The sequence below is a fragment of the Melozone crissalis genome, unplaced genomic scaffold (genome assembly GCF_028551555.1).
Source record: "Melozone crissalis strain CALT ecotype California unplaced genomic scaffold, PUWL_Pcris_2 ptg000019l_1, whole genome shotgun sequence".
NCBI classification, from domain to species: Eukaryota; Metazoa; Chordata; class Aves; order Passeriformes; family Passerellidae; genus Melozone; species Melozone crissalis.
Genome location: NW_026535797.1, coordinates 24,284,842 through 24,310,217, shown reverse-complemented (window position 1 = coordinate 24,310,217; position 25,376 = coordinate 24,284,842). Strand labels below are relative to the sequence as shown.

The 25,376-nt window shown below is 41.1% G+C and overlaps 1 protein-coding gene across 1 annotated transcript in view; it reads left to right on the top strand.

Moving 5' to 3' along the window:
- ZCCHC24 (zinc finger CCHC-type containing 24) overlaps positions 1 to 24,635 on the top strand; it is a 100,810-nt gene extending 76,175 nt beyond the window's left edge. Inside the window, exons 3-4 of the mRNA XM_054277271.1 lie at positions 15,800 to 15,964; positions 24,473 to 24,635. Of these exons, the coding sequence (XP_054133246.1) occupies positions 15,800 to 15,964; positions 24,473 to 24,586 (279 nt within the window). The 3' untranslated portion in view covers positions 24,587 to 24,635. The remainder of the gene's footprint in view (positions 1 to 15,799; positions 15,965 to 24,472) is intronic.
- Positions 24,636 to 25,376: the final 741 nt, after the last annotated feature.

Below are 25,376 nucleotides of genomic sequence, written 5' to 3'. Positions count from 1 at the left end.
TTAGGAAAGGATCGCCTGAGGCACTATCCTACTGTCCCAATCTCTCTGTCCATTTCCATTAGCTCTCAATATTTAGTATGGAGCCTTACAGATGAGTCCTCTAGCAACATTATATCAAAGTGAACTGTAACATTCACCATTATAAGAGAAATTACCTATATTTGCTGAGTGAATTGTATGCCTCATGCTAAATATACATAACACATACTCTTGTTTCTGTTTACCCATGGAAGTTAAATGCCTAATAATTATTCTTCTCTTTCTGTGTCCTTTTCCTATTGCTGCTGTCATTAACTCCACATTTAAATTAATTATGTATTATGATGAAATTGTTTCAGTCTCTCAAAACTCATTCAAAACTCATTGTCTTTCCCAATACCTCACATATTGGAAGCTATTTGGTAGCTTTTCTTCCTGAAGACTGACTGAGTGTACCCCAGAACTTTCTCACAGATTTATTACTGTGAAGAGGTAGCAAAAGGCAAAGCACAGGCTGGAAGTGGTCTCCACCCCAAAGGTGCATTTCCATACCAGCAGGTGTACCGTATAATTTTAGAGTGCTCTGTAACGGGAACAAGTGGGAAATAGCCCAGGACATGTTTTTAATGGCCGACAAAATTAGTTTAAATTTTCACTAAAACACAGCAACTTCTTCAGTGAGTATGTTTTAACAGTCTCATTAGAGGACAATTTAAAATAGAAAACTAAGATTGCCTGAAATCAAGCCTTCCAAGACCTGCACTGCAGCTGTCTGCATAACAAAAATACTCCAGGGTTAATAACCTCTGTTCATTGCCCCAAGTACAAAGAGTTTTAAGTGAGTCAGTTCTTGTGTTCAGATAGTGGGTAATATGATATTTACAAAACCAGTGGATCTGTTTTCAATAAAGTGGAATAATCTTGGTTACATCATGCTGTCCCGAGCCATGTACTTTAACTCAACAGCAAGGGCAAGAGGAACCAATGCTGTTTGTGAGGAGTCTGCTGTCTCATTGAGCAAACTGTCTAAAGGGCTCTATCTCTAACCTTGGTTGTTGTTGATGTATTTGTCACCAGTGGAAATGTCTACTGTCCCTCAGCATATTTCAGGGTTTACTAGGATGTCTAAGGAAGAGCAGGCTTCCCCTTCTTTGTAAGGCGGCCTCTCACTGGCACCTTTTGGAGAGCTCAAGCTGTCCCCTAGGGCTGGCAAGAACCTTTTAATTCTAAGTGTTGCACAGGAGACAAAAGTGTCTGATATGAAAATAGCTGCATCTATGTGTAAAGTGTGAAGAGAAATCCATTTCTTGTAGGTTTAATTTTGTCCAAGAGTGAACAGAGCTGAGCAGAGTAGATTGCAAAATTGCTAAAGATGGCACTGCCCCAGAAGAAAGGCCATTTGTTGCTAGTCAGCTGTCCTCAAAACCAAACCTGAACTTGCCCCACAACCCCAGCTGAAGACGTGGTCAACACAAGCCAGCCCTTTCTCCAGTTCTGCCAGACCTGAAGACAAACAGCAGCTCCTGTAGAGTTCAAAGTTTGACAGAAGCCCATTTTCTGTCCCCTCCAAGGGCTTTTCCTGGGGCCCTGTGCCTGTCTCCTGCTCCATGAATGCTGTCTTTGTACCCACCAAGTTGACAAATGCCAGCACTGCAGAATAAGGATGACATTTCTGCTGTGGCATTAGGGCTGAGAAAGGGGATTATTCCGGGCAGTTGGGGCCAGGATGCAGCGCACGAGGGAGGCTGCGCGACGCCGCTGTTTGTGCCGCGACAAGGAGGCCCTTGAAGGCCGCGGCCGAGGCCGAACACAGGAGCTGTGTGTGGGGAGACGTGCGCGCACAGCCGGGCCACTGTCCCCAGCCGAGTCCCCGGCCTGGTGGCACACCTGGGGCAGCTTCCTCCTCCCCAGCCCTCTTCATTATGCCCCAGTGAGCGAGCGCACAAAGAGCCAGCTGCGCCGGGGCTGCCGGAAACCAGGAGCAGCCGCCTCTTTTGTTGCCTTTCCAAAATCGAGGGTTTGTTTTGAGCCTGAGGAGGACAATGAGCCTCTCACCAGGCACACACTGAACTGCACATCCCCCCAAAACGCAGAGCGGATAAAATTAACTGGTCCTTGGGAAGACTGAAAAAAAATAAATCAAGGGGCTAGAAGACTTTTGCTGTTGTGCCAATCTCTCACAAGTGTCTGAATCCACAGCTTAGGAGAAGAGCACCCCCTTAAACAATACTCCTTGATTCAGAAAAGTAACACTTAGAGACCTTATTATACATCAGGTGTTGCTGACTTGTTTTTGTTCATGTTCTAGTTTATCACTCCTTCTTGATTTTTTTTTTCTTAAATCAGTAATACTACTGAAGCTGTCCAGTGTGAGATTATCCAACATAACAGAGAGGAGTACCTTAATATGAAAAAAAAATCAAGGACTCCTGATAAGGTTTTCTCAATGGTTTAATTTTTTTTTCCCCTTCAAGATCAAGGCAAATTCACTTGTAGTACATCCCTGGAAGCAGAGCTGGCATGAATCTATCCTTAGACTAGCATCTGTCAGTTGAAAGAGTATCAGGATGAGACAGGAAAGGGGAAGCAGTAGCAAAAGGCATAAAGAACTGCACATCTCCCTTCCCCAAATCTTCATCCAACCTCTCCAATCATCCTCTGCAGCAAACAGCATGACAAGCATTTAACACCAGATGCTTCTTGCACAATACCTTTTTAAAAATGAATAGTTTCTTAGCAAACAACAGTGAGACAGCACTGTAAAAATATTTTCCTGTGGGCTATTCACTGTGTCAAGAAGAGTGCCTTAGATTTAAGAAACACTGAAGATGGCCTTGGTCACAAATGTGTTCCCATGAGAAGAACTGAATACAGCACAAAACCTTGCCATGCCTTCTGTGCCCTACAGCCCTTTGGTGGATCCTCTGGTCCCATGAGATTTCAATTAGAACTTGTGTTCTTCCTTTCTATTGTTTAATAATGAGCTTTTCACTGGCCTGTGGATATTGAAACTATCTGCTGTAAAAGTACAAAAGTGGGATTAGATATTTTGAACAGGCTGATGAATTTCTAAAATAGAACTAGAACCTCAGGAAAAGACTGTTCCTAGTCATGTCGAGTAGCTGAACAGCTGTCCTTCCCATGTGCTTTGTGGTGCACTGTTTTATTCACTAGTAAAAGAGATACCTAATTTGGTAGTGGGGTCTGATGCTGGCTTGTTTTTTCCTGAAAAAAATTCTTCCTTTGGGTAGAAAGATTTACTGTGTAAGGCATATTCATAAGCCAGTCCATGTTGAAGAACATGTAACTACCAGTTGGCCTCAGGCCACTCTCCTGTTTTGGTTCAGCTGCTAGCTGAACCAGTACCCAGGTCTGGGGTACTGCAACATCATATGCTCCAAACTGTCCAGTGTGAGATTATGGTGAGGTGTGTCCTATGGTGACAGCTACTGCTGTGTACACAGGCAAGAAAGTGTTGCCTTTCAGGAAGTGAGACTTTAGGCATCCATGATAAGGAAATGCTGTGAGTGTCTTTGACAATAAATTCTAAAACGTAGGAAATGCCATTGGTGCCACTGGACAAACATATTGTGAAGATTGCAAATGGTTGATTAATTTTGCTTTTTGAAGAAGGACCAGGCAAAGCAGTAACAAAAAAAATCTGGAATAGAAATGTCATCTATTTGCATGAAAGGAAATGGTGCTTACAGCTCACTTGTTTAGATAGTTCCCATTCTGTTTCAGTTTTCTTACTATATTCTGGTCAAAACCAAAATGTTTAACAGCAATGACGATCTTATACAGAATGGGCCTAAAACATCACTGTTCAAAAGACAGACTTACAGTACAGGCAGGCAGCCTGATGAGTCAGATATTAGTTTCCTATTTCAACACAGAAAAGATTTTATTTCTCTCAAAAACTCACACAACATCCATGGCCTGAGTTAACCTATGACCTTTTTGTTTCCCAGGAAGTTTCAGATAAACATCCTTCTGGCTTATTTTTTGACTGAATAGAACAACAAAATCATTAGTTATGAAAAGACAAAGTGTCAGTTAAATAAAAGAAGGCAAAATCTGAGCAGTTGAAAAGGCTATAAATTTTATTCCTTATTGTTGTGTAAGAGTCACCTCCTAGACGCCACTCTCCCTGTTCATTCTAGCAAGAACTCTGATGTGAGAAGTGCTTTTCACCCAACACTACCAATGTTGTCCTCTTACCCTTCACATGCCTGTTAGTATTCTCACTCTGCTTACTGGTTTCACTCCATCCTTCCTCACCTTCTGCATATGATTAAGAAAGGCATTACAGAGGGAACCAGTTTGCTTCAGCTTGTTTTCATGAGAATTTCAGTGAAATCCTCCAAGATCTTAAAACACTACATGGTTGCCTTTGGGTCATCTAGATGTATGGTTGTGTATGCCTATGAGCTTTCACTGCAATTCCATGGCTATATTTAAAACACTGAGACTTTCTGATGCACTTCAGTTAAGATGTTAAAAGCTTGCTCTTCCACAGCAGGGAGAACAAGCCTACTGTAGAAGAAAGCTATCTGGGGGTTCCTTCCTGGCACCTGCACATGCTGGCCAGAACAAGCAAGGAGCACTCAAGCATGTCAGGCATGTGAACCAAGTCAGGTAGCTGGGATTTGGTGGCTCTTGAAGTAGATGAACAAACACATGGCTGCTCTGGGCAGAAAGGGTGGGTTTCTGAGACTTTCTTCTATTCAATATACTCATGTATGGCCTGGCACAGTATTTCCAGAGGAAAGAATACTAGGACAAAAAAAAAAGTCCCCTTCACATTTATGCCATTTACATATCAGCATCTGAAATCATGTTTCATTTTTGGGCTATGCATAGCATGTCTTTTTCCAGGCTCAGAAAGAATGCTGTAATTTAAAGCAGGCTGACTCAACTGGTGTTTTTGTATGTCATCTCGTAGGCAGCATGGCAGGGGGGAAGGAAGGTGGAGGAAAGGAGGCTGAAGTGGAGAAAAGGAGGGTGGTTGCTCATCTGGTCTTTATTTCCTTTCCCTGTTTCTTAATAGCTCAAGCAAAGGGTTCATTCCAGCCAGAAGCAATGACACTCCTGCTGTGGTATTTCATCTTGGAGGAGGACAGGCCACAGCTTGCCCTGTGTGCCGGTGTCCTGGGAGCCTGCACCACTGTGCTGCTGTGGGGTGGGGCAGGTTGCAGGGGCAGGTGGTCCTTATGCTGCATTTGTAACGCTGGAGGAGCTTTCTGAGAGGGCCCAAGCTTCATCTTTTGCATAAACAATTTCCTAGGAAACCCTTACAACTCTGTAGGTACTTGTCTTACCTTATGTTGCTAGTTTTTTTAAAATAATGTATCAATCGAGATACCACAAGCAGATAATGGAAAATTACAGTTCTCACTGCTTTAACCAGTCAGGTTGTAGAGAAAACAAAGTGAACAAAAACATCCAAAAGCAGAGACTTTATAAAAAATGGCTCAAAGGGGTGAGGCCAGCATTACCAGTGACAGGCCTGTAGTAGTCCTTGTTCAAAACTCCTGCCTGAGAATTGTATAACAAGAGTCATGCATACTGCTCACTTTTGTAGTAACAAACACTGATTAAATTCTCAGAATGTGAGGTACACTAGCACTGCCCATACTCCAGATGAAAATTTAGACATGAAGAGATCAAGTAACTTGGGCACAAACCAACAGAAAGATCCTGTAGTCAAGCCAGGAATGAAACCCTGGGCTTGCAGAGGCCCAGTCCTGTGTCTTAACCACAAGATCACATTACTCTCATGATTCTGCACTCTCCTGCTGGAATTTTCTTACTCTAGTTGCACCTATTCTCATGCAGTGTGTGGGATATGCCATGAGCCAGGTCTTGAAGCCTTAAGGATTTAGTGGGTAGTTGAAAGAGATCCTGTCCCTTTCAGAACAGAAGGAAGGAAGAAGGCTGAGCTCTCCTAGAAACATCCTTTCCCCTGAAAGTTGCCCTTATCATCTTGACAATATTTCCTTTCCTTTCCAAGAGTTGTTTTGAAGAGATAAAACCTTTACATGAGCAAAAGCATTTATAATTCAGGCTAAAAGAAATCCAGCAGTATAATAATTCATACAAATATGAATGGAACAAAAAAAAGTGTGCTGGTCCAGAGGGTGCAACAAGCAACATACAAAAAATCAGAGCAAAAAAAGCCATTTCCTCAGAAGTAAGTTGCTGAGGCTGCATTTCATATTGCATTGAATTAAAATATTCTCTGCTTTGCCACCTCCTTCTCCTCCCCACCTCCCAGTGCAATGCTTTCCCCTGCACACCCTTTGCCCAGCCTGTAGAGTACAAGGCACTCATCCTTTGGTCACTGTCAGCTGAGGACAATGACTATGCAGGAAACTGCATACAAACTGGATATAGTTCTTAATTTTTTTAAAATTAATTAAGTAATAAAATTTCTTAAGTAATAATATTAAAGCATCTCCTGTATGAGTTTAAACTTGTAGGCTATAAACTGTGAGTATGGGAATAACAATATTTTGGGTTGATGCAGTCTCATTTAAAAACTAAGCAAGACATTAATGTTATTTTTAGATACATGAACATCAAAGGTACTAATTGGAATAAAATTCTTATTCATTGGATGACGCTAACAAGGATATTACAAGTCCTAAAACTACTACACCTCCAATGAAGAAGTACCTTAACATAAAGCAATTATCTCCCCTGACATCCCAGGACATCAACACACTGTGTTTCTAAAGAACAAGTGAAAACAGTGGATTCCCAAGTTGACATTTCTTCTTAGCATCACTGATACATTCAAGTCCCTCCCCAAGTACTTTCAGCAAGCCTAGCACAGCAGATATTTGGCTTGGAGGAAAGCCACAACAGGTCTCGATTTACAAAAGGACAAAGGCACCAAAAGCTATGGCTTGTCATACAGCAGGATTTTACAGTGCCACTCAAGCAGCAGAGAAACCTCCCACCTCTCAACATCTACAGAGCTCTTGAATACAGGTGTTTTCTCTACTCCCCTCTGTAAATTGACACCAAAGTTATATCAAGCTGCACCCAGTATAAGATTAAGGTACAGGAGTTCATGAAGAGCAAGTACTAAATGTTTTGGAAATTGCCATGCGTGCAATTTAATTTCCAGTGTATCTTTCAAACAGTTCTAATAGTAAGGACAACACTATTATTTTGCATATACTTGGAGGAGAGAAAAGCCTCAGATTCTCAGCTGTAGCACACAAAAAAAACCAACATAAACTCTATGGTCACCCCATGAATTGGAAAATTAATTCTCTGATCCAAATACACTTGAAAATATGCTTTGACCAAATAGGAGTGTACCCAGTCTAGCCTGGACATTTCTATGTCCATGGCTGGACCCTAGTCCTCCCATGAAGCTTCTTTACCTGGACACTTAATAAGGACAGAAAAACCATCATAGAATCAACTGGAGATCTGCAGCTTTATCTCATTATCATAATTTAAACCACATATTTTCTTCAGGTAGAAACTTTGCATAAACATATCTCAGAACAGCAATGAAGCAGAAAGCAACATCCCAGTTGTTGAATTTGGCTCCAAAAGCAGCTGCTACTCACTTAGATTTGGAATAGAATTGCCTTCAGTGACATCTATCTGCCTTCCTACCTGTTCTGAACAGTCTCATGACCTATGGGGAGGCAAGGGGTCTATCAGAACTACTCCACTGCTTTGTAAAGGACAGATCACAATCCTTAGACCTGTCAGTTTCTCACTAAATCAGTGCCCCAGCTGTGCCACATTAGCCCTAGGAGAATTGTGAAATCCACATGAAGGCATCTGAGGTGAACCAGTTAAACAAGTCCAAAAATATGAGTCTTGACCTCAGCCTGGAAGAGGTAACGCTTGATTGTAGCAAGGGTTTGACTTTCCCTTCTCCAAAACCCTGATTCCAACTACTAAATAAATATGAACATATTAAATATAGTGTGCCACCAGAGGGGGAGGGAGAGGAGGAGAGTATTGCTATTGTATGTTCTAAGCAACGGATGAAGAGGAACAAAAGAGTCCAAACATCAGGAAACTATTAAAATGAATACATTCCTAGTTTCTTCATAATTAATTCAGCATGTCCAATTTTGTATCAGAGAAGGGAAAGGAAAGATTTCGACCACTTCCTTTTATCTCAAGCAGTTTGGAAGAATATGATCTTGTAATGCTGAAAAGAAGTGCCTGACTGCATCCCAGCAGGCGAGTGTAATTTTAACTCTTCCATATGCCTAATTTGATATGCAAATCCCTATTTTCTGTAAGTCATACAGTTCTTAAATTACACAGCAAAGACCCAGGTTTGCTTAGGCACACTCCATCCCCACTTTTTCTAGCCCCACCCCCTTTTTTACTTTGTACTTCATTAGCCATTACCTTGAAAACAGTTTTCACTATGCAATTTCCTAAGCAAATTTTTTTCAGTTTGCTTGCTTTGTTGCCCAATTTAATACTTAGTTCAGATTTTAATGGTTACCTTCACATGCATAAGGACCTATTCTTGAAACTAGGCTTTGGGTTTGACAGAGTTATGCAATATTTTCAAAAGAAGATTCACTGGGCAGCTATTTATATGCCCAAGTAATTTCACTGTTTTCAGGGTCCTACAGGAACAAGCATATTAAAGCTGTGTTTGGCCACAAGGATAGATAGCCCATGTGGGAGCTCTTTCATGGTCACTCAACAAAGAGTATCATGTGCAGGTAAAATAAATCCTGGAAATACAGTCAACCAAGATAATTATTTGCAGTTTTCCTTAGCAGAAGATTTGGGTACGGTTGGCAGAGTTCTGTGGCTCTGAAAATCTATCAAACACATTGAATGTTTGATGCCTGCCTGTTGCCCTGTATATGACACATGATATACTAAATATATAAGCATACCTGGAAAATTCATGTGAACCTTTAGGAAATGCAGAAGTATATCTGAGATTATGTAGACTTGTAAATGCAAGGGGAGTTTACCCTTCTATTAAGGCTCCACTATAGGGACAACAGGTTTCTATGCAATACAGTGCGCACTCAAATGTTCTTCTATGAAAAGGATTGACTGAAAAAATTTGAGTGCTATTTGCTTGTTTTTTTCATAATAGCACTTATGTAAGTGAGATGAAAGTCAAGGTTCCATTATGCTACACAAGCTACATTACCATACGTAGCCCAAAGAGATTTATTCAATGCCACAAGAACTGCAGAAGTAGCAGGAAACAGCAAAAGGATCATTCCCCAGTGCAGGTGAAGAGCTGAGATACAATCTGAACACAGAGAGAAAATCTCTTAAGGCTCTATACTCAATCCAGGTGCTGGAAGTCCAACACCTGTCCCATCACCATGTTACCATTCTACCAAATACTTTTGTCTTCTGCTGTTTGCTTGCATCAATATGTCCTTTTTAATCTGGACAGAGGCCTGTGAAAGCAGCATGCTATTCATGAACAGATTTGTTTACTCAGACTGGATGGTACTGAGTGTTTACATGTTTCCTATATCTATATTAGCTGTGGAATGATGAGTAGGACTGGCAAAGAAAACCCATACTATCAACCTCTCAGACCATTCACTGTTGGGTAATTGACACATCAGATAATTGCAGAATTGCCAATTAGCAACTATTCAGCTTCAAACTAACTTAGCATAGTAATGATATCATATCTTTCCTCCTGACAACATGGCTAGGACTCTGAAAAATCTGTGAAACCAGATATTGATTTAACTGTTGGAATATTTGCCAAGCCAGATTCTTGGATTTCTAGACTATGATCAACATGTCCATGACAACTATGCCTATTGATTTAATCATCATCAGAAACTATATGTGTGTTCTTAGTAACAAACTGCTAGACCTTTCTCTTGGTTTACCTTTGTGGAAACTAGATCAAAATCACAGTCAACATACACAACACTGTTGAGAAAACTGTTTTTTCAAAGTAACCAAGAAGTACATACTCAAGCCTACATTGGGTTCTGTCACATAAAAATTAACCTGTAAAATTTCATTGACACAGCTTAATCAACATGCTTTTAAATCCTCCCAAAAATTAGGACTTGGGGAGTGAAAATGTTTGGAACAGCAGAAATAGGGTATTTCTTCAAGAAAAATAAAAAACAATGCTGGTTTGTACTGCACACTGCACAAATTTGCATGGTTTCTTTAAAATTCTGCTCCCGGGAAATTGAATAAAGTGCACTTTACCTGACTGTAACAGCTTCATTATTTGGGACCTCAGTGGCACATGTGTGACAAAAGGTTTCAGATCAGCAACAACCAACAAGCTTCAACTCAACTCAATGAAATGTCAGTTTCTGTGGATGCAGAAGGGGGAAAACCATACAGTAGACTCCCCAGTCAGAGGCTGAAGTAGCCCTAAGCCATGCCACAGAGAAGTCACCTAAGAAAATCCCAGTCCAGTAAAACACATACTGGCCTCCTCTTTTAAGCTACACAAACAAGCTTAAGTTTTCTTTACTTTTCAGCCATATCTTGTTCAGATATAATTTTATCTATCATAAATCTTTAATTTGAAATATCCAATACAACTAGAAGTTCCATAATTCCTATTGTTCAGCAAAACAAATAGAATTTTCTATTTAAATAGTAATGCTGTAGTGAAGAGCCTTTCTGACCATTATGCATTTTTTCCCTTAACCAACCTGTATCAAGACTTCTCATTATATCACTAATACACAAATTAAACTAAAGACAAAGCCGAAAAAGCATTAGTATGGTTTCTGTATCCCCTAGATGCTCTTTCTATATTGCATATACAAATTAAAGATGTAGTGCCTCTTGGTTTAAATCAATACCTCAGAAGTCTTTGGTGTCAGACATCAGCAGTGTCATTCCTAAACACATCACCTATCTGCCTCTGTATTCTGTTGACACTCAAGATTTAGATGAGCACAAAAGTGAGGCAGGAAAAAGGGAAAAAAAAAGTTGACCAATCCAAAGATTCCCTTTTATGTGCCATTTCAGCATAAGTGTGCAAGTGTGTCCTCATTCTTTACACAGCATGCACAGAGCTGAGACAGGTCAGAGCACTTCTGTGAATTTCCCAACACTCTGCAACTTGCTGCAGCCTCAGAACTAGAATGCCACAACACCCAGTACACTGAATCAGTCCTTATACTTTTAATTTTCTAATTGAACCTCTTAGGGATGCATTATCATCTCTTTATTAAAAGATATGATAGGCACCTACAGCAGTACACAACAACAGTAATAAGGCATTTTTAATGCCATCTCCCAGTTGTGCTGACTTTCAGTTGAGAGTGCTGGAGCGTTCACATTTCAAAATACAGCTCTGACCCTCCCACTCGCACAAACCACTCAGGAGCCAGTCAGTGCATCAAGCTGTTGTTTGCTGTTACCCTTTTCTGTTCATTTCATGAAGCATGCTTACAAGCAGATCCTCAGAGTTTTCCTGTGAAGGGGATCCACCTACCAATGTTAGGCTGATTTAATCTTTTCCTGCGCTGTACAGAGCCCTTTCAGCTGTGTAAAACAAACTTGGGGGGAGATGAGGGGAAGAAAAGCATTCAATTGTGTCTCTGCATTTTGCTTTGAGGAAACTCAGCCTCATGTTGTTTATAGTGAATCTAGTTTTAAGCAGGGCATGTTGGGGGAGGGGGGCATGTTTTGTTTTTGCTGACGCTGCAAACTGATACTTTGAGGGAATTGTTTAAGGAAAGCAGAGAGTCCTTTATTATGTACGTCATTGCCGAGTGATTTGGCAGATCCCTCGTGAGATGCACTCTCTGATAGGTTGACAGAGAGCTGGACTGGCCAGTTACCAGCAGAAAAGCTCAACTTAAACACTTTTAAAATCTTATGATGGCCAATTTGTGGTTTTGGCTCAAGAAAGAAAGAAGATGAAAAATAGAGACAGCTGGGTGTCAGTGAGGGATGGAATATTGAGGTAATTTTTGTTACTGTGCCACACAAAATTCACTGGCTTTGTACACTGGTTATTTCCAGCCAAGGCAAACACACACACACTGACTAGGTACACCTGCAAAGGTGATGGCAGTTGTGTCAGTGCTTGTCCAAATCAAAACATCACAAAACTCCCTAATACCTACATCTTGACATTGAGACATACTTCATGCAATGTCTAGTTTCTGGTTCTCATAGCAAAATCTGTTTGGATTTGATCCTGTCCAGGATGCAGTAAATCCTTGAAACATCCAAATGCAGACACACCAAGTTTTTGCAGCCAAGGATTGAAACCAGGTCAAAGATTTACCTGGGCCTACAGGCAATGGGACAGTGTATTTTAATATGGTAACAACAAAATACTGTACCATTATGAAAAGGAGCATAACTTTCCAGATTAACTTTGCACATAAATAAATAAATCTCTATCTGCAAACAGAGTAAGAAGGGAATGCTCAGTACAGGAATTGCAGGATCTAAACATCAACCAAAGCCTATTATTAACCACCATTCAAATGGAGCTGGAGTGGAGAGAGAATAGGAGAGTACTTTTACTATAAAGTAAAGATTTTTATGTTAATACAAAACGACACAAAGTGTCTTCTTGCTCTCTTTTGGCATTTAGTTAGGAAAAAACCTCTGGTGAAAATAGTTCTTGCCCTCCAGCTGAATGAGCACTGAGATACCTCAGCTGCAGAGTGACCGGGTGCTCGAGCACCCTGTGGGCAGGGCTGGCTGCTTCTGTGCCAAGGAGCAGGCTGCTTCTTGGAAATGTTTATGCAATTCAGCTGTGCTCCTGCTGGAGCCAGACACTTTGAATTAAAAAAAAAAAAAAATCAAGAAAAAAACCAACCCAACAGCTACAAAAAAACCCCAACAACAAACAAACCAGAATACCCAGCCTCAGATCTCCCACGCCATTAGTGTATCACACTCAGATTTTGCCTTCTACCAAATGCTGTCAAATACCTGTTTTGCTTGGTTCTGCAGGGTGGAGGGAGTTGGAGGACTGCCTTCACTGCTGTCAGTGGTTCCTGATGATATTTCCCACTAGAGAAAATGAGCTTGCTTGTTTGTAAGTCTAAATTCCCTGTGGGGCACAGCTTGGGAAACTGAAGATATGGGAAGGAAAATAATATCTATTAGGGAAACGTGTAAACATCCATAAAGCAGAATGGCAAAACACCTACAGAGAGTGTTGTAACTTTGCCAACAAGCTAATTAGAGTCACTGAATGAGGAGGGAGCTGTGACAGTCAAAAAGTTAAAATAAAAATAAATCAAAAGTTTAGTCTAGCAATTATAACAGGAAATAACCAACAGAGTCAGGCCTCCTACATTCTTTTCCTGGTTCTGCTTCCGATTTACCAAGAAAGTTGGAGAAGCCAGATTTTAGAAGTAGCTTTTAATCTGGATTAAAAGCCTTCATTTCTGATGCCTAGCTGTACACACAGAGGACTCTACAGATCAGTATCTGCAGTGCTCCCTGTGCATTTGTGAGGGCAGAGTTTCAGGGCACTGGTGTCTCTGAAGTCACGTATGTGACCTGGACAAAGCCACAGTCACTGGCCCGCCCAAGTGGCCGTCTCTGAAAGCTTCCCATCTGGGAATTGTGGCTGGCACAGCATATTGCTGTGGGAGTCTGATGTTTAAATGCTCTTTATGACTGACATAACATATTGCTGTGGGAGTGTTATGTTCAAATAATCTTTGTAAACATTTACAAGACTTCCAAGATGCACTCTGTCTCCAAAGGCAGTGCTATTTCTTTTGGAAATAATGAACCCTATGAACTGCACGTTTTCTGAAAGGACCACTGCTTGGTAGGGGTACTGAGCTGCATTTTCAAGTCTGGCTGCAGGAGGAGTTCACATAGAGAGTGACTTAATCAGAGAATCAAAAATAATGTGTCTTCCATTCAATAACACCCCCCCTCCCCCTCCATAGAGACTGCAAATAAAACAATCTGTGATGCCTCAGGAGGAGAGGACAGGTCTCTAAAACACAGGAGCTCTCTGGACACAGGGTTTCTGTTCAATTCCATAAGAATTTCTAAATGAAGAGAGCAAGTGGCTTCTTCTTACACTGAGTTGTGCTATGAGCTCCTCAGAGGCAGAACCAAATTAAGTACCCAGAATAAGGATGTCTCCATAAATTGACATTTTCCTGCACTACATTCAGTTGCAATCTCTCATTCTTATCAAGGGACACCATGGGTCGGAGAGCTACACTCTGACTGCCTGCCAGCACTCACTTAGTTGTGGAAGTCTGAATGTTTCTCTCTATATCAATGCACTATTTTTTCGTCTGTGCTATACTGCTGTAAATACATGCGTCCTGGTCAGCTTTATCTTTGTTGTCAGCCAGAATATTTAGAGTGGCTTGTCAGAAGCAAATTACTATACAAGTTTGCCTTTTTGTGATGAAGGTTGCTACTGATACAATCTTCTAAAGAATATTGCTATGCTGAGGAATAAGCAGAAAAAAACCCAGAGAATGTTGTTTACTGACACTACAGGAAGAAAAAAAGGGCTGGAGTCGGTTTGGTGTCCCCAGCTCTTCCACCCACAGCATGCGGGGGAGAGCGCACTCAATGTTCCTTTCCCTTCTTACTCCCACATGCGGCCCAGGAGGTAACACAGTGTTCACCATCTCCATCAGCCACTGGAGCCCGAGTCTCAGAGCTCCTGCCAAGCTCAGGTCTTCTGCCAACCACCTGCTTGTGCAACCCGTGTTTTCACATAGAAAGCAATTTGGACCTACACACTGAGAAATCGTACAAACTCCCAAAACAAAAACAAATGCCTTCCCAGCATGATGGCTCATTTCACTTTTGTAAACTTTATCTGGAAGCCTTAAAAAAGAAAAGATGCTTAGGCCTGACATGGAAGTAAGTGACAAAGAACCCTTTGCTAGGTGATCATAGTGCACTGCCACTATACAGGCAAAGTATCTCCCTCTAGGCAGCAACAAACTGAACACAGTGACATGGACAGTGTTTCCACACCTGCTAGGGACTCTGGGAAAACAGCTTCATCTTTACAGCTATCCTAGCACAGCTGGATGCAACACCCTCATCTTCACATACCTCACCATCTTTTGTTATGCACAACACACAGTTTTAGTGAGTGAATGCAGGTACAAAAAATAAACCTGGTATTTGCGTACGGTCATTGTCAACTCGACTGGCTTCCCTAGATCAAAAGGCTTTCTTTAAGGGACATTAAAATTCAGACATCACAACACACCGTTTGAGAATCCTTTCCTGTTTCCTTCAAAAGGCAGAAATAGTGAAACCATTTACCAAGAGCCTGAAACCAGATAAAGTTAATGAAAGTTATTATTTCCACTAGTCAGACTGTCTTTCCTTCATACTCAATCCCAGTTTGTGCACTCCCATATGATAACATATAGGCTGTGAAAAGCAGAAGTATTAAAAGTCTTCTTAACTACAGGTTTTTAGTGGAAAATAGACTAGATTTCTAAACTGGAATTTCTAGTAAAAAAGTAGTACTTTATTATTAATGAGCTACTCCCCCTGATGACATATATATTGCTAGTGATAGATACTCAATAGAGATGATTTTATCATAATGAAACTAATATTAAAACTATTTAATCAAAAAGTGAAAGGGTCTATTTCTAAACATTTGAATGTGAACTTTTGAATTCTTCTTATAGAAACCACTCTCAGAACTGTTGAACTCTAACTTCAACATATCAACTCTTCATTAAAGGGACATGTCCTTCATACTTGCCTCCAGTATCTTCTGTCCAAAGTTTCCTAATTAAAAAAATGTTTATTTCTCTACTACACACACCCACACCCACCCATTTTCAGTCATTCATTGCTATTTCCCTTTGTTTTGTAGGCTCGTCCAAAAGGAGAAGGCCTGACACCATACCAGGGCAAGAAACGCTGCTTTGGTGAATATAAGTGCCCCAAATGCAAGAGAAAATGGATGAGTGGAAACTCCTGGGCTAACATGGGACAAGAATGTATCAAGTGCCACATTAATGTCTATCCTCACAAACAGGTAGGAGAAATGCAGACCTGATGGCAACAGGCTTGGAGCTAGGAATGCTGTTGTCTTTGTAAAGCATGGGTAAGACTTAAAGAACTTGACATGGGCTGCAACACACCGCAGAGAATGTTTCCCAGATGAGTTGTCTCAGTCCTGGAAATCTGGACAGGTGTCATCAGAGTTGCAAAATTTGAATGTTCTTTCTTTCAGTACAAATACCTCAAACCCAAAATCTTTACCTGCCTTTCTTATAGAAAGAGACTGTGGGGCTTTTTAATCTTAAGAGTAAAAAAAGTTCAGCAATAGCAATTGGCCTTTTAGTTCTTCTGATTCTCTTCATATTTACACCAATTTATTGTTTCATTGCACTGGTTTCAGCATGTGTACTGCTTTTTTCACTTGTTGGATTTTCTCAAGGGGCTATCTCTACTTACAAAGAGTAGTGATACAGGAGAACAATATTAAGATGACTCTTGCCTACAAAACTTATTGGTTAATGACACTAATTTAACGTAAGAATCTCAGAGCTTCCAACGCCTCTTGTTCCTTGCCTCTGTTTTGACAGCTTATCTAAAAAATCCAAAATCCAGGTTGAGTCACTTACCACATGCATGGAATAAGGTCTTGAGCATGAGAGAAATTACAGGACCATCGACAGCACAAGACCATTTATAGCATAAGTTTATCAATACTTGTCTTGTTCTTCAAAATTCTTTTCATCATTTACGTTGATGTTCAAAGGGTCAAGAAATCATTCAAGAAGTATCCCATCCACACTGTACAGAGGCATTATAGACTTAGAAGTGTTCATTTTTATAATAAAGTTTTGCAAGTAGGCCACTGTGCAGAGCTGCCCCTCGTGGCGGGGCTGGAGGAGTCCAGTGTGCACAGCAGTACTAAATCAGACACACACTGTGGGAGGGTTGCCATCTGCAGTGCTTGCATAAGCTGTGCTTGCCACCAAGCCACATACAATGCACTTTTCTGGGGAACCATCCCAGCATGTGCAGTGCATCTCTCCACAGTTAACCCCATCACTATTTCCATGCTATTCTCTAAGCACACCATAACTCATGGATGTGGAAGAAAGAGCACGTGTCTATCCATATGTTCCTGTCCCAGCAGCAGGTATTGCAGTTATCTGACATTTCAAGACAAGAGTGAATTTCAGCTAGGCTTCCCAATATAAATAACTTGTAACCAGTCACTAGTGCTCTTCACCAAAATGTGAACTTTGAACCTCCAGCTGAAAGATTCTACAAACTTTTGTCACTGCCTCACCTCCATCTGCTTCTATTTCTCAGTGTTACCATTGTCATCCTTTCTAGTCCTTTTCATTCTTCCAGAGGGGTCCTGTGCTGCTTCTGATGAACCACAACAGCAGCAGGCAGGCAGTGAAGGGAGCAGCATCAATTCATGCACAGAGGCAGCAGCAGCAGCAGAGAGCTGCCAGGCTGCAGGAGGTCTGTGCTGCTGCTTGGCACAGCTGCCTGTCTGCTATCCCATACATGGAGTTTGGACATGCTTCCAGTGCCACACCAGGCTCTCTAAACATTTATCAACATTTATCAGTGGGGAGCTATTCTGCTCCATTTTGGAAAATGTATCTAGTCACTGGTACTCTTATACCAAAAACTGTATTTTGTAAAAACACAGTGAACAATTTCATTAGATTTCAATATTTCTAGTTTGAGAATTAAAGCACAACAAAGTCTTGCTCACTTTACATAGTTTGTTTTGGTTTTTTTAAATAGCACTGCTACACCACTTTAACATTTTCTAAGTATGTTTCCTATTTATTCTTTAGATTTTCGTTATCTTGTTGGTATCTACCATGACAGAGGCCTCATTCATGTTTGATTTCCTGTGCATTTCTAGATGTTTGTAAGCCCTCACTTCCCTCTCAGTGGATGTCCTCAGTTCATTATGTGTGCCTTCTGCATTTATTATATCGGATCAGAGTATTTGCATTCTCATCTGAATCTTCCACTGAACAGGTTTTCCAACTTAAATAATTCACCTGAGAAAATATCTTGCCTCCCCCTACACACCATGATTCTCTTGTGTCATTTTAACTCCATTTGAAAAAATAAAGTGTTGCAGTTAAAGAAAACAGCAGACAGATGCTACAAACAGCAATGTCCACAATATGTGATGTGATTGATCATAGTACAAATAATCAATAAATTAAGTTTTTTCTTCAGTTTAACAAAAAACAGATGAACTGTAGCAGTCTGACTTCCTTTCAAGATCAGACAGTATTTACTTCTAGTGAAATAAAGTATTTCTCCTTTCAAGCAATCTTGTCAGTATTTCTCTTCAGCAATGTGCTGGAATTCATCATCTCCTATTCTTACTGTTTGCCCTACCATTTTGTAAACATTTTTTTGTAGCCTAACTAAAAAAAAATATATATATATATATATATCTTGGAACATAATTTTAAAAAGTAATGGATATTTTATCAGCAGATGAAAATGACTGCTGGTCCCTCAACATGAAGTCACCTTTTGTCAAGTTACAAGAGCTTCCAAAACTGTAAAATCTATAAATATCTCAGCCCATATCTAAAACAGTCAAGGAGCACAGTTCCCTGGCGAGGGCATATGATAGAAAGTTTCCATTCAGTACATTCATCAGGAAAGCTCACACCAGGTCAAACCAACTCCCCCATTCCACACCTGGTCCCAGGCAGTGGCAGACACAGGAAGGTGTGTGTGTATCGACAAGACAAAACAGTCACCTCTGGGGATTCTTCCCCAGCCTCTTGTATGGCCTAGTGACTATCTCTGCATTGTCCCAGTTTGTCACCAAACAGATCAAACCTTGCAGAGCCTATTAAATAGCTGAAACCCAATCTCAGGCCACCAAGCCTTGCTGCATCACTGTCACTGTAGGAAAGCAGGATCCATGTGCCCAATTTAGGACAAAAATTTGAAAATCTTATTTCAGGATTGCTCAATATTCATTGTAGTGAATTAGGAGTTTCTTCTCAATTGCCAGGCCTGCCCTTTTTTCCCATCCTCATCTCTGTAGCTGTATTTCATCTTCCCCAGCCACTTTCCCAAATCCATGGACTTCCCAGTACTGTAAGGTTTGTCCATGTCTCACAAAGAATGGTTTGGTGCTGAAGTACTCCCATGTAACTGGCTCAGGCAATAATATCAGAGTACTGAAGATAATAATCTCCACTCTGGATAGCTCTGGGGTAGCCATTCAAGCACATATGTTGGCTCTGTGAATGGCTCGTGCAGCTATGCTCAAATCTTGATTTCCTATGCATATCTTTCATTAGTGAGTCCCTGGAGAGGAGAGCAGCCACACTTTCCTGCCACCTGCTCATTGTTCCCAGAGGCTCATTCACTCCAGGAAACTATCCTGGGCAAGTTCCCCACAAGGAATGTCTCAATTCAGCCCTATGCTCTTAGTCCACATGGCCTAGCTGTGAGAATGAGTTTTTAATCTCTCTAGGGCAGGAAAAGTCTTCTCAGCACTTTTACAGCTGTGTATATACTTTAGAGTGCTCTATAAATACAGCTCTAAATCTCTGTATTTAAAAGAGATGGTGGAGCATGTATTCCAAGAGGTAACACAGGGGCCTGACAGGAGGGCTGTTGCCATTCCCAGCTCATCCACCAGGTAGGGAATCAGGTGATTGTCACACCTGAGCTGCAAAACTGCTCCTCAACCAAGCTTTGCTAAATTATTCCACTGTGTTCCTATTTCTGCATTTTCACCTCACTCCCTCAAGTGACAAAGCTTCCCATGGGAGTGCTTACAGGAATACACAGAACATGGGGCAAAAACCATAGGCCCATTGAGCTCAGTCCTTACTGGAAGTTAAAGAGCTATCCAGACAAATTTGCTCGATAGCAATTTCAAAAGTTGTTTCCCAGGTAGTTACTTTAGCTACTCTAAACATAAGCAGGAATCTCAGACAAGACTTAAACCTCTCCTGTTCTTCCAAGGAATTTGGATTTTGTGGTTGTTTATGCTCCTTCTTACCCTGCTTCAGCAACAGAGCCAGTCCTTATAGTCATTCACCAGCATTCTTGGCAGTGTAACAGCCCAGATGCCAAGCTCTGAATTCTCATTTTCTTCCCCTGCCTACTATAGCAGCAACATCTGCGCCCGTGGTTATTTCCTGGCTGGCCTCTTATCAAGGCTTCTTCTCCGACTTTGTGGCAAAGGCCAGTGCTGTTTGTGATGACAGCTGTTGCACTGGTGCAGAACCAGCCATCTGGTGACTGACTTGTCCTCTTGGACACTATTTTCTTCCAGCTGTCAGGAATTTACTGTTGGACTGGAAATAATTTGGTATGTAAATACATACCTCATGATACTCAAGTTATTACTTTCATGGGCAATTCAGTGGTCTCATCATAATTCCCATATCTGAGTGCAACCACAGCCACCTTGCTTCCCTCAGTATGGGGAGGGGTGGGTATGATCACTCAAGCCCAATAAACTTTTCAGCAGTTTGAAGCCTACAAGTATGATCTTTTGACTCTTTGGATTTAATAAACCCTCCCCAGCATGCCCACGCTTGTGTACTCCAGCTATGGGAATACACTGCACCTCAGACTGCTGCTTTTCTGAACTCTTAAAAAAGAGATTTTCACCATTTCCCTCATGCTGTTATCATTCATTCCTAGTTGGCCTGTCCCAGAGGCATGCTGCTCTCTTTAAGCATCCTGCCTCTGATCTGCTGCCTTCTTATCACTGTCTCTTGGATTCACGGCGACAGCCCAGGGCCTTGGTCATGTCTCTCTTCCCCCAGGCAGATAGAAAAGCAGACAAGATGGACATTGCACTTAATCTTTTCTTCCCCAGGCCCAATTCTTTTATTGGACTAAAAATTTACAAATTCACAATATCATATGTTTCTTGAGAAAAGCATGGCTCTTTAGGACTGTTAACCTAACAATTATCCTGCCAGCAATAGCTGCAGAATCTTTCTATTCACATTCCTAATCTGACATTTAATCATCTCATTTGCTGCATTAAGATTTGATGTAAATGAGTCCAGAAAATTATTTTTAAGTGTTTTCTCTCATTTGAATTCTGATGTGATCCTCTATCCATCAGTGGTGCAATTAAATTGTTCCATTCCACAGCAGAAAATACAAACAGAAACAGGCACATTATTCCATTCTACACCTTGGTGGAAGCAATTTCCCTCAGGATGTCCTAGTGATGCTTTCTTTAACACCTAACACTTCATAAGGGTGAGTTTTTTGTTTGAGAGCTTTGGGGTTTCAGCTGACTGTTGAGGAATGCACAGGTCATGCAGTACATCTAGACTGGGACAGCAATAACTCATAGTCAAAAGTTAATTTGCAGGTCAGGAATTGATATATAAATATGAATTTCTGTCAGCTTCATTCCCCTGTGGCAATATCTTTATTCACCACCACCAAATGCTTTCCTGGTGGAGCTGCACAAGATTATTTCCACCCTGCAACTACCAGGAGAAAATTAAACAAAGATGCACAAAAGTGAAGTCCAGAAGAATACAGCTGCGGATGCTTTTACAGTTAAAGTCTCCATTTAATGGAAAAAAAGGATACCTTTCCCCTAAGGAACATAGCAGGATTTACTGTTGTTCTACAAACCCCATTTCACTGCTTTCTAAGGAAAAGAGTTAACTTATCAGCCAAATAGCCTGTCCCCTTCTCCACACCCTGTCCAAGTGCATGGCTGAGTGCTCAGAGGCAGTGCAGGGCTCTTGCAGCCTCCCCAGTTCCTGGTGCCTCCTGCAGAACTCGGGCAGCCCCAGAGCTGACACAGCGTGCAACAGCCAGGCCCTGCTGCACACTCCTGTGCCAGTGCCCTCTCCTTGCACCACACCAGAGCTGGGGATTAGCCCAGCCCTGATGGACACACAGCTCCGTGACTAACATCCTACACTTTTGGCATGGTGTAAGAAAAGTTCCAAGAGTATAAGGTTATTACTTTTAGGTTCTCCTCCATTAGTAACAGACAGCAGCAGGACAAGAACACTTGCTACTCAGGGTGCAAGAAACCCATGAAGAGAAAACGGCAAATGGAGATGAAGTGGGATTTCATTTTATGCAAAAGTTGGGTTGAAATGGTTTTGAGACACAAACCACACAAGTACACCACCAATTTCAAAGCCTCAGCCCTCCACCACCTCACCAGAAGTGCAGCCTGGGCTCCGCACGGCTTCGTGCCTTCCAGCTGGCCCTTGGCAACCTGCTTTCCTGCATTTGTAACCCCTCTCTCCCCAGCCTGTGTCGTAACATACTGGTAACAATAACAGTTCTGAAATCAAAATGCTTCGCAGGCCAAAAAGCTGAGCTCAATCAACGCTGGGGGAAAGCAAACTACGGAGAGCTATTGTTTCTGAAAACCATCCAAAAACTCTTGGCGCTTCAAGGCATTCCCAATGTCCTTTGCACTATTTCCAGGAAAAATGATTCCCAAGGCCTTGCATATTAAAAAAAAAAATCTGGCTTATATCAATAAACATGATAACTGCTGTATTTTTCTCTTTAATCAGAGCACAGCTAGCATGTAGAAGCAATCAGAGCTGAGTCAAATAGCCTGTTTCGAGTGTAGCATTTCAAAACTGTCATTCGCTGTTCAAGAGTGTAAATTAACCCCTGGGATTCCAGAAGCTGAGCTTCATCTTTGTATATTTATGTAATGCAAATTCTTGAAGAATATTTGTGGGCAGATGTTGGTGGAATAAGTGGTAGATGAGGTAGAATGGGAGTCTTCTGACCAAGCACACTTATTCAACTTGCCTGTCTTGTGGAATAAGCAGCATCTGGACCAGTGCTTGGACTGCAAGCTTAGGAACAGAATTGCTGGTTCTGATCTCAAATCTCAACATAGTGACATGAAACGTTTAAAGCTCAGTAGGGTTGCAGGGCAGAGATGAAGAGTGCATCTACCTTCCTCATGTTACACAGGAAATCCACTTTGCAGTTGAAATGTAAAGTTAGACTCAAAGACCTATGTGGAGCAGGACAATATCATGGTTCAAAACACCAAATCAGAAACAAACCATTGACAATCACTACTGAATCACTCCTATATATTGTTCTGCCTAGATGTGCAACATAATAAGAGTGTTGCACCTAAAATCCAGTACAAGCAAGCAAGAATTCACTGACATCCCTTGTTCAAGACAATACAATATGTTTTGCGTCATTTTAGCTATTCAGAGAGAGAAACCCTTCTACTCCCCGATTTATGAGCAGTTCTTGCAGTATTACATAGCCAAAAAAAGCTTTAAATATATCTGTTCCTGTCCACAGAGTTTCAGGTAGGTGGCTTGACAAAGAACTTATAAATGAAATCTTAAATGATCAGGTGTACTTTAAGACCTTACAGATAAAGAAAAGTCTTTAAGATTAAGAGAGGTGTTAAGACATAAATGGCCAAGATGGTGTAATTTTTATTTACTCGCCCACTGCTCCAAGAATCACATTTTGAAGATATAAGCAAGGGTCTAATATCCCTGTAAAAACAGTGAGAAGCTTGTGGCTAGTTTTCAGATTTCACACCACATGCTGTGTCTACCACAGTCCCATGAAGAACTGCTGCCTTCATGGCACTGTGCAATGAAACAGCCTTTCAGATACATTTCATGAAAACAGATCAGTTATGGGTTAGGGAATTTGGGAGTGTTTTCCAAGCAAATGGTACACTTTATTAACTTCTACCTCACATCTCTATCGCTTCCCTACCTATCAGACTTCCCAAACCTTTGACTTTGTCACAATATTTAACTTGGGTATTTTATTTTCAGAATGACTGTGAGGCCTTTTACATACCATGAAAAGTGAAAGCACAAATACCTAACAACAATGAATCAGCTTCATTTCCTCCAGCATGCTGATTTCATGAATATTATTAAAAGTACATCATTTATTACTCAGATTCAGTGCAAAGGATTGTGTCATGATGTTGGATTTTGCTTTGTTTTTGTTTAAGTTTAGAATTTTTTTACATTTTGTTAAAAGCTTTGCAGCTGCTCTGCTTCAAAACTTTCAGCCTCAAAACCATGGGACTACCTATTGGGAAAGCACCATTTAGCTATGTAATATCTGTGCAGAGTATGACAGTTTTCTTCATGTAGCAGCTAGTCCTAACATTGATAATGCCTGCTCTGCATTGCTGGGCAATGGGATTCCCAGGCTCTAGGTGTTAGTGCCTTTGGGACATCTAAGTTACTGGAGCTAAGCAAATGAACTCTTTTGTTACTGCTTTTTAGAACTGAAGTCCTCAATCCAGTATTTTTGTAATTTGTCTGCAACAAAGTTAACAGCACCTTTATAAAGAATGATATTGAATTGTGAGGTCACTCTGAACCAACGTAGAGCTCAAGGGCTGAAAAAATCACTCCATACCTTCAGGAAAGGAACATGGTACCTTTTTAATTACCAGTAGAAAGCTCAGTTCGGGCCTAACAGTAGACTTCACATGCTGAATAAAGAGTACCAAGGACAAAACTTTGGATCTAACCTAATTTCCTTCCCAACACTGCAGAGACCCCTGGAAAAGCCGGACGGCCTGGATGTGTCAGACCAGAGCAAAGAACACCCCCAGCACCTGTGTGAGAAGTGCAAAGTCTTGGGCTACTACTGCCGCCGTGTGCAATAAACCTTCACCGTGGCCTCTTCCCATCCCCATCATCCTGAGAGATTCTCTGGCAGCAGCACAACAGATCAAGATAAAAGCTAAAATAATTGCCAATATTGCCTATCTAATAATATGCCTTACCATTAATAGAATGTAACATTTCTCCTGTGCATGCACACGCATGCAATAGGTATTTACAGGACTATGATTTGTATACATATATATGTAAATTTATATATGTACACACATAAGGTGTTACTAATGATGTTCACAACAGAACTACAGTTACAGGTTCTGCTGATTGTTTACACAGACCCTATATCACAGCCAGGTGAAATGAAGTACTTTTCAAAAGGCAAGGAATAATATTCACAAGGAATATTTGTTACATGTATGGCTTTTGCAGAGGTTCAGTAACTGTGGGGCCACTAATTGGAAGCACTCACCCACAACATGAACACTGTTCTTATTATATGACAAGACAAAGGAAGATGAAACAAGCCACAGCATAAAAGGGGAATTACTGCTTTCCCAGTTTTAGAAAGTCTTAAGGGGTTTGTGCTGCTGATTTCTTGGACTTTTTTCTATTTGCTACCATCTCTTGGGCAGGACTTAGGCAAAATAATTTTTGCAGGACATGAAAAAAAAAGTGAATAATTGTTTGAGGGGCGTGGGTTGGGTAGGAAGGGAATGCCATAAGATTCCAAGAGGTTTTTGTAGGAGACAAAATTGGCTTGCTTATGCAACTACGAGATCCTTCTCTTGTCATATAATCCCACTGACATGGCCCCTTCTTCGTGCATGACATGTT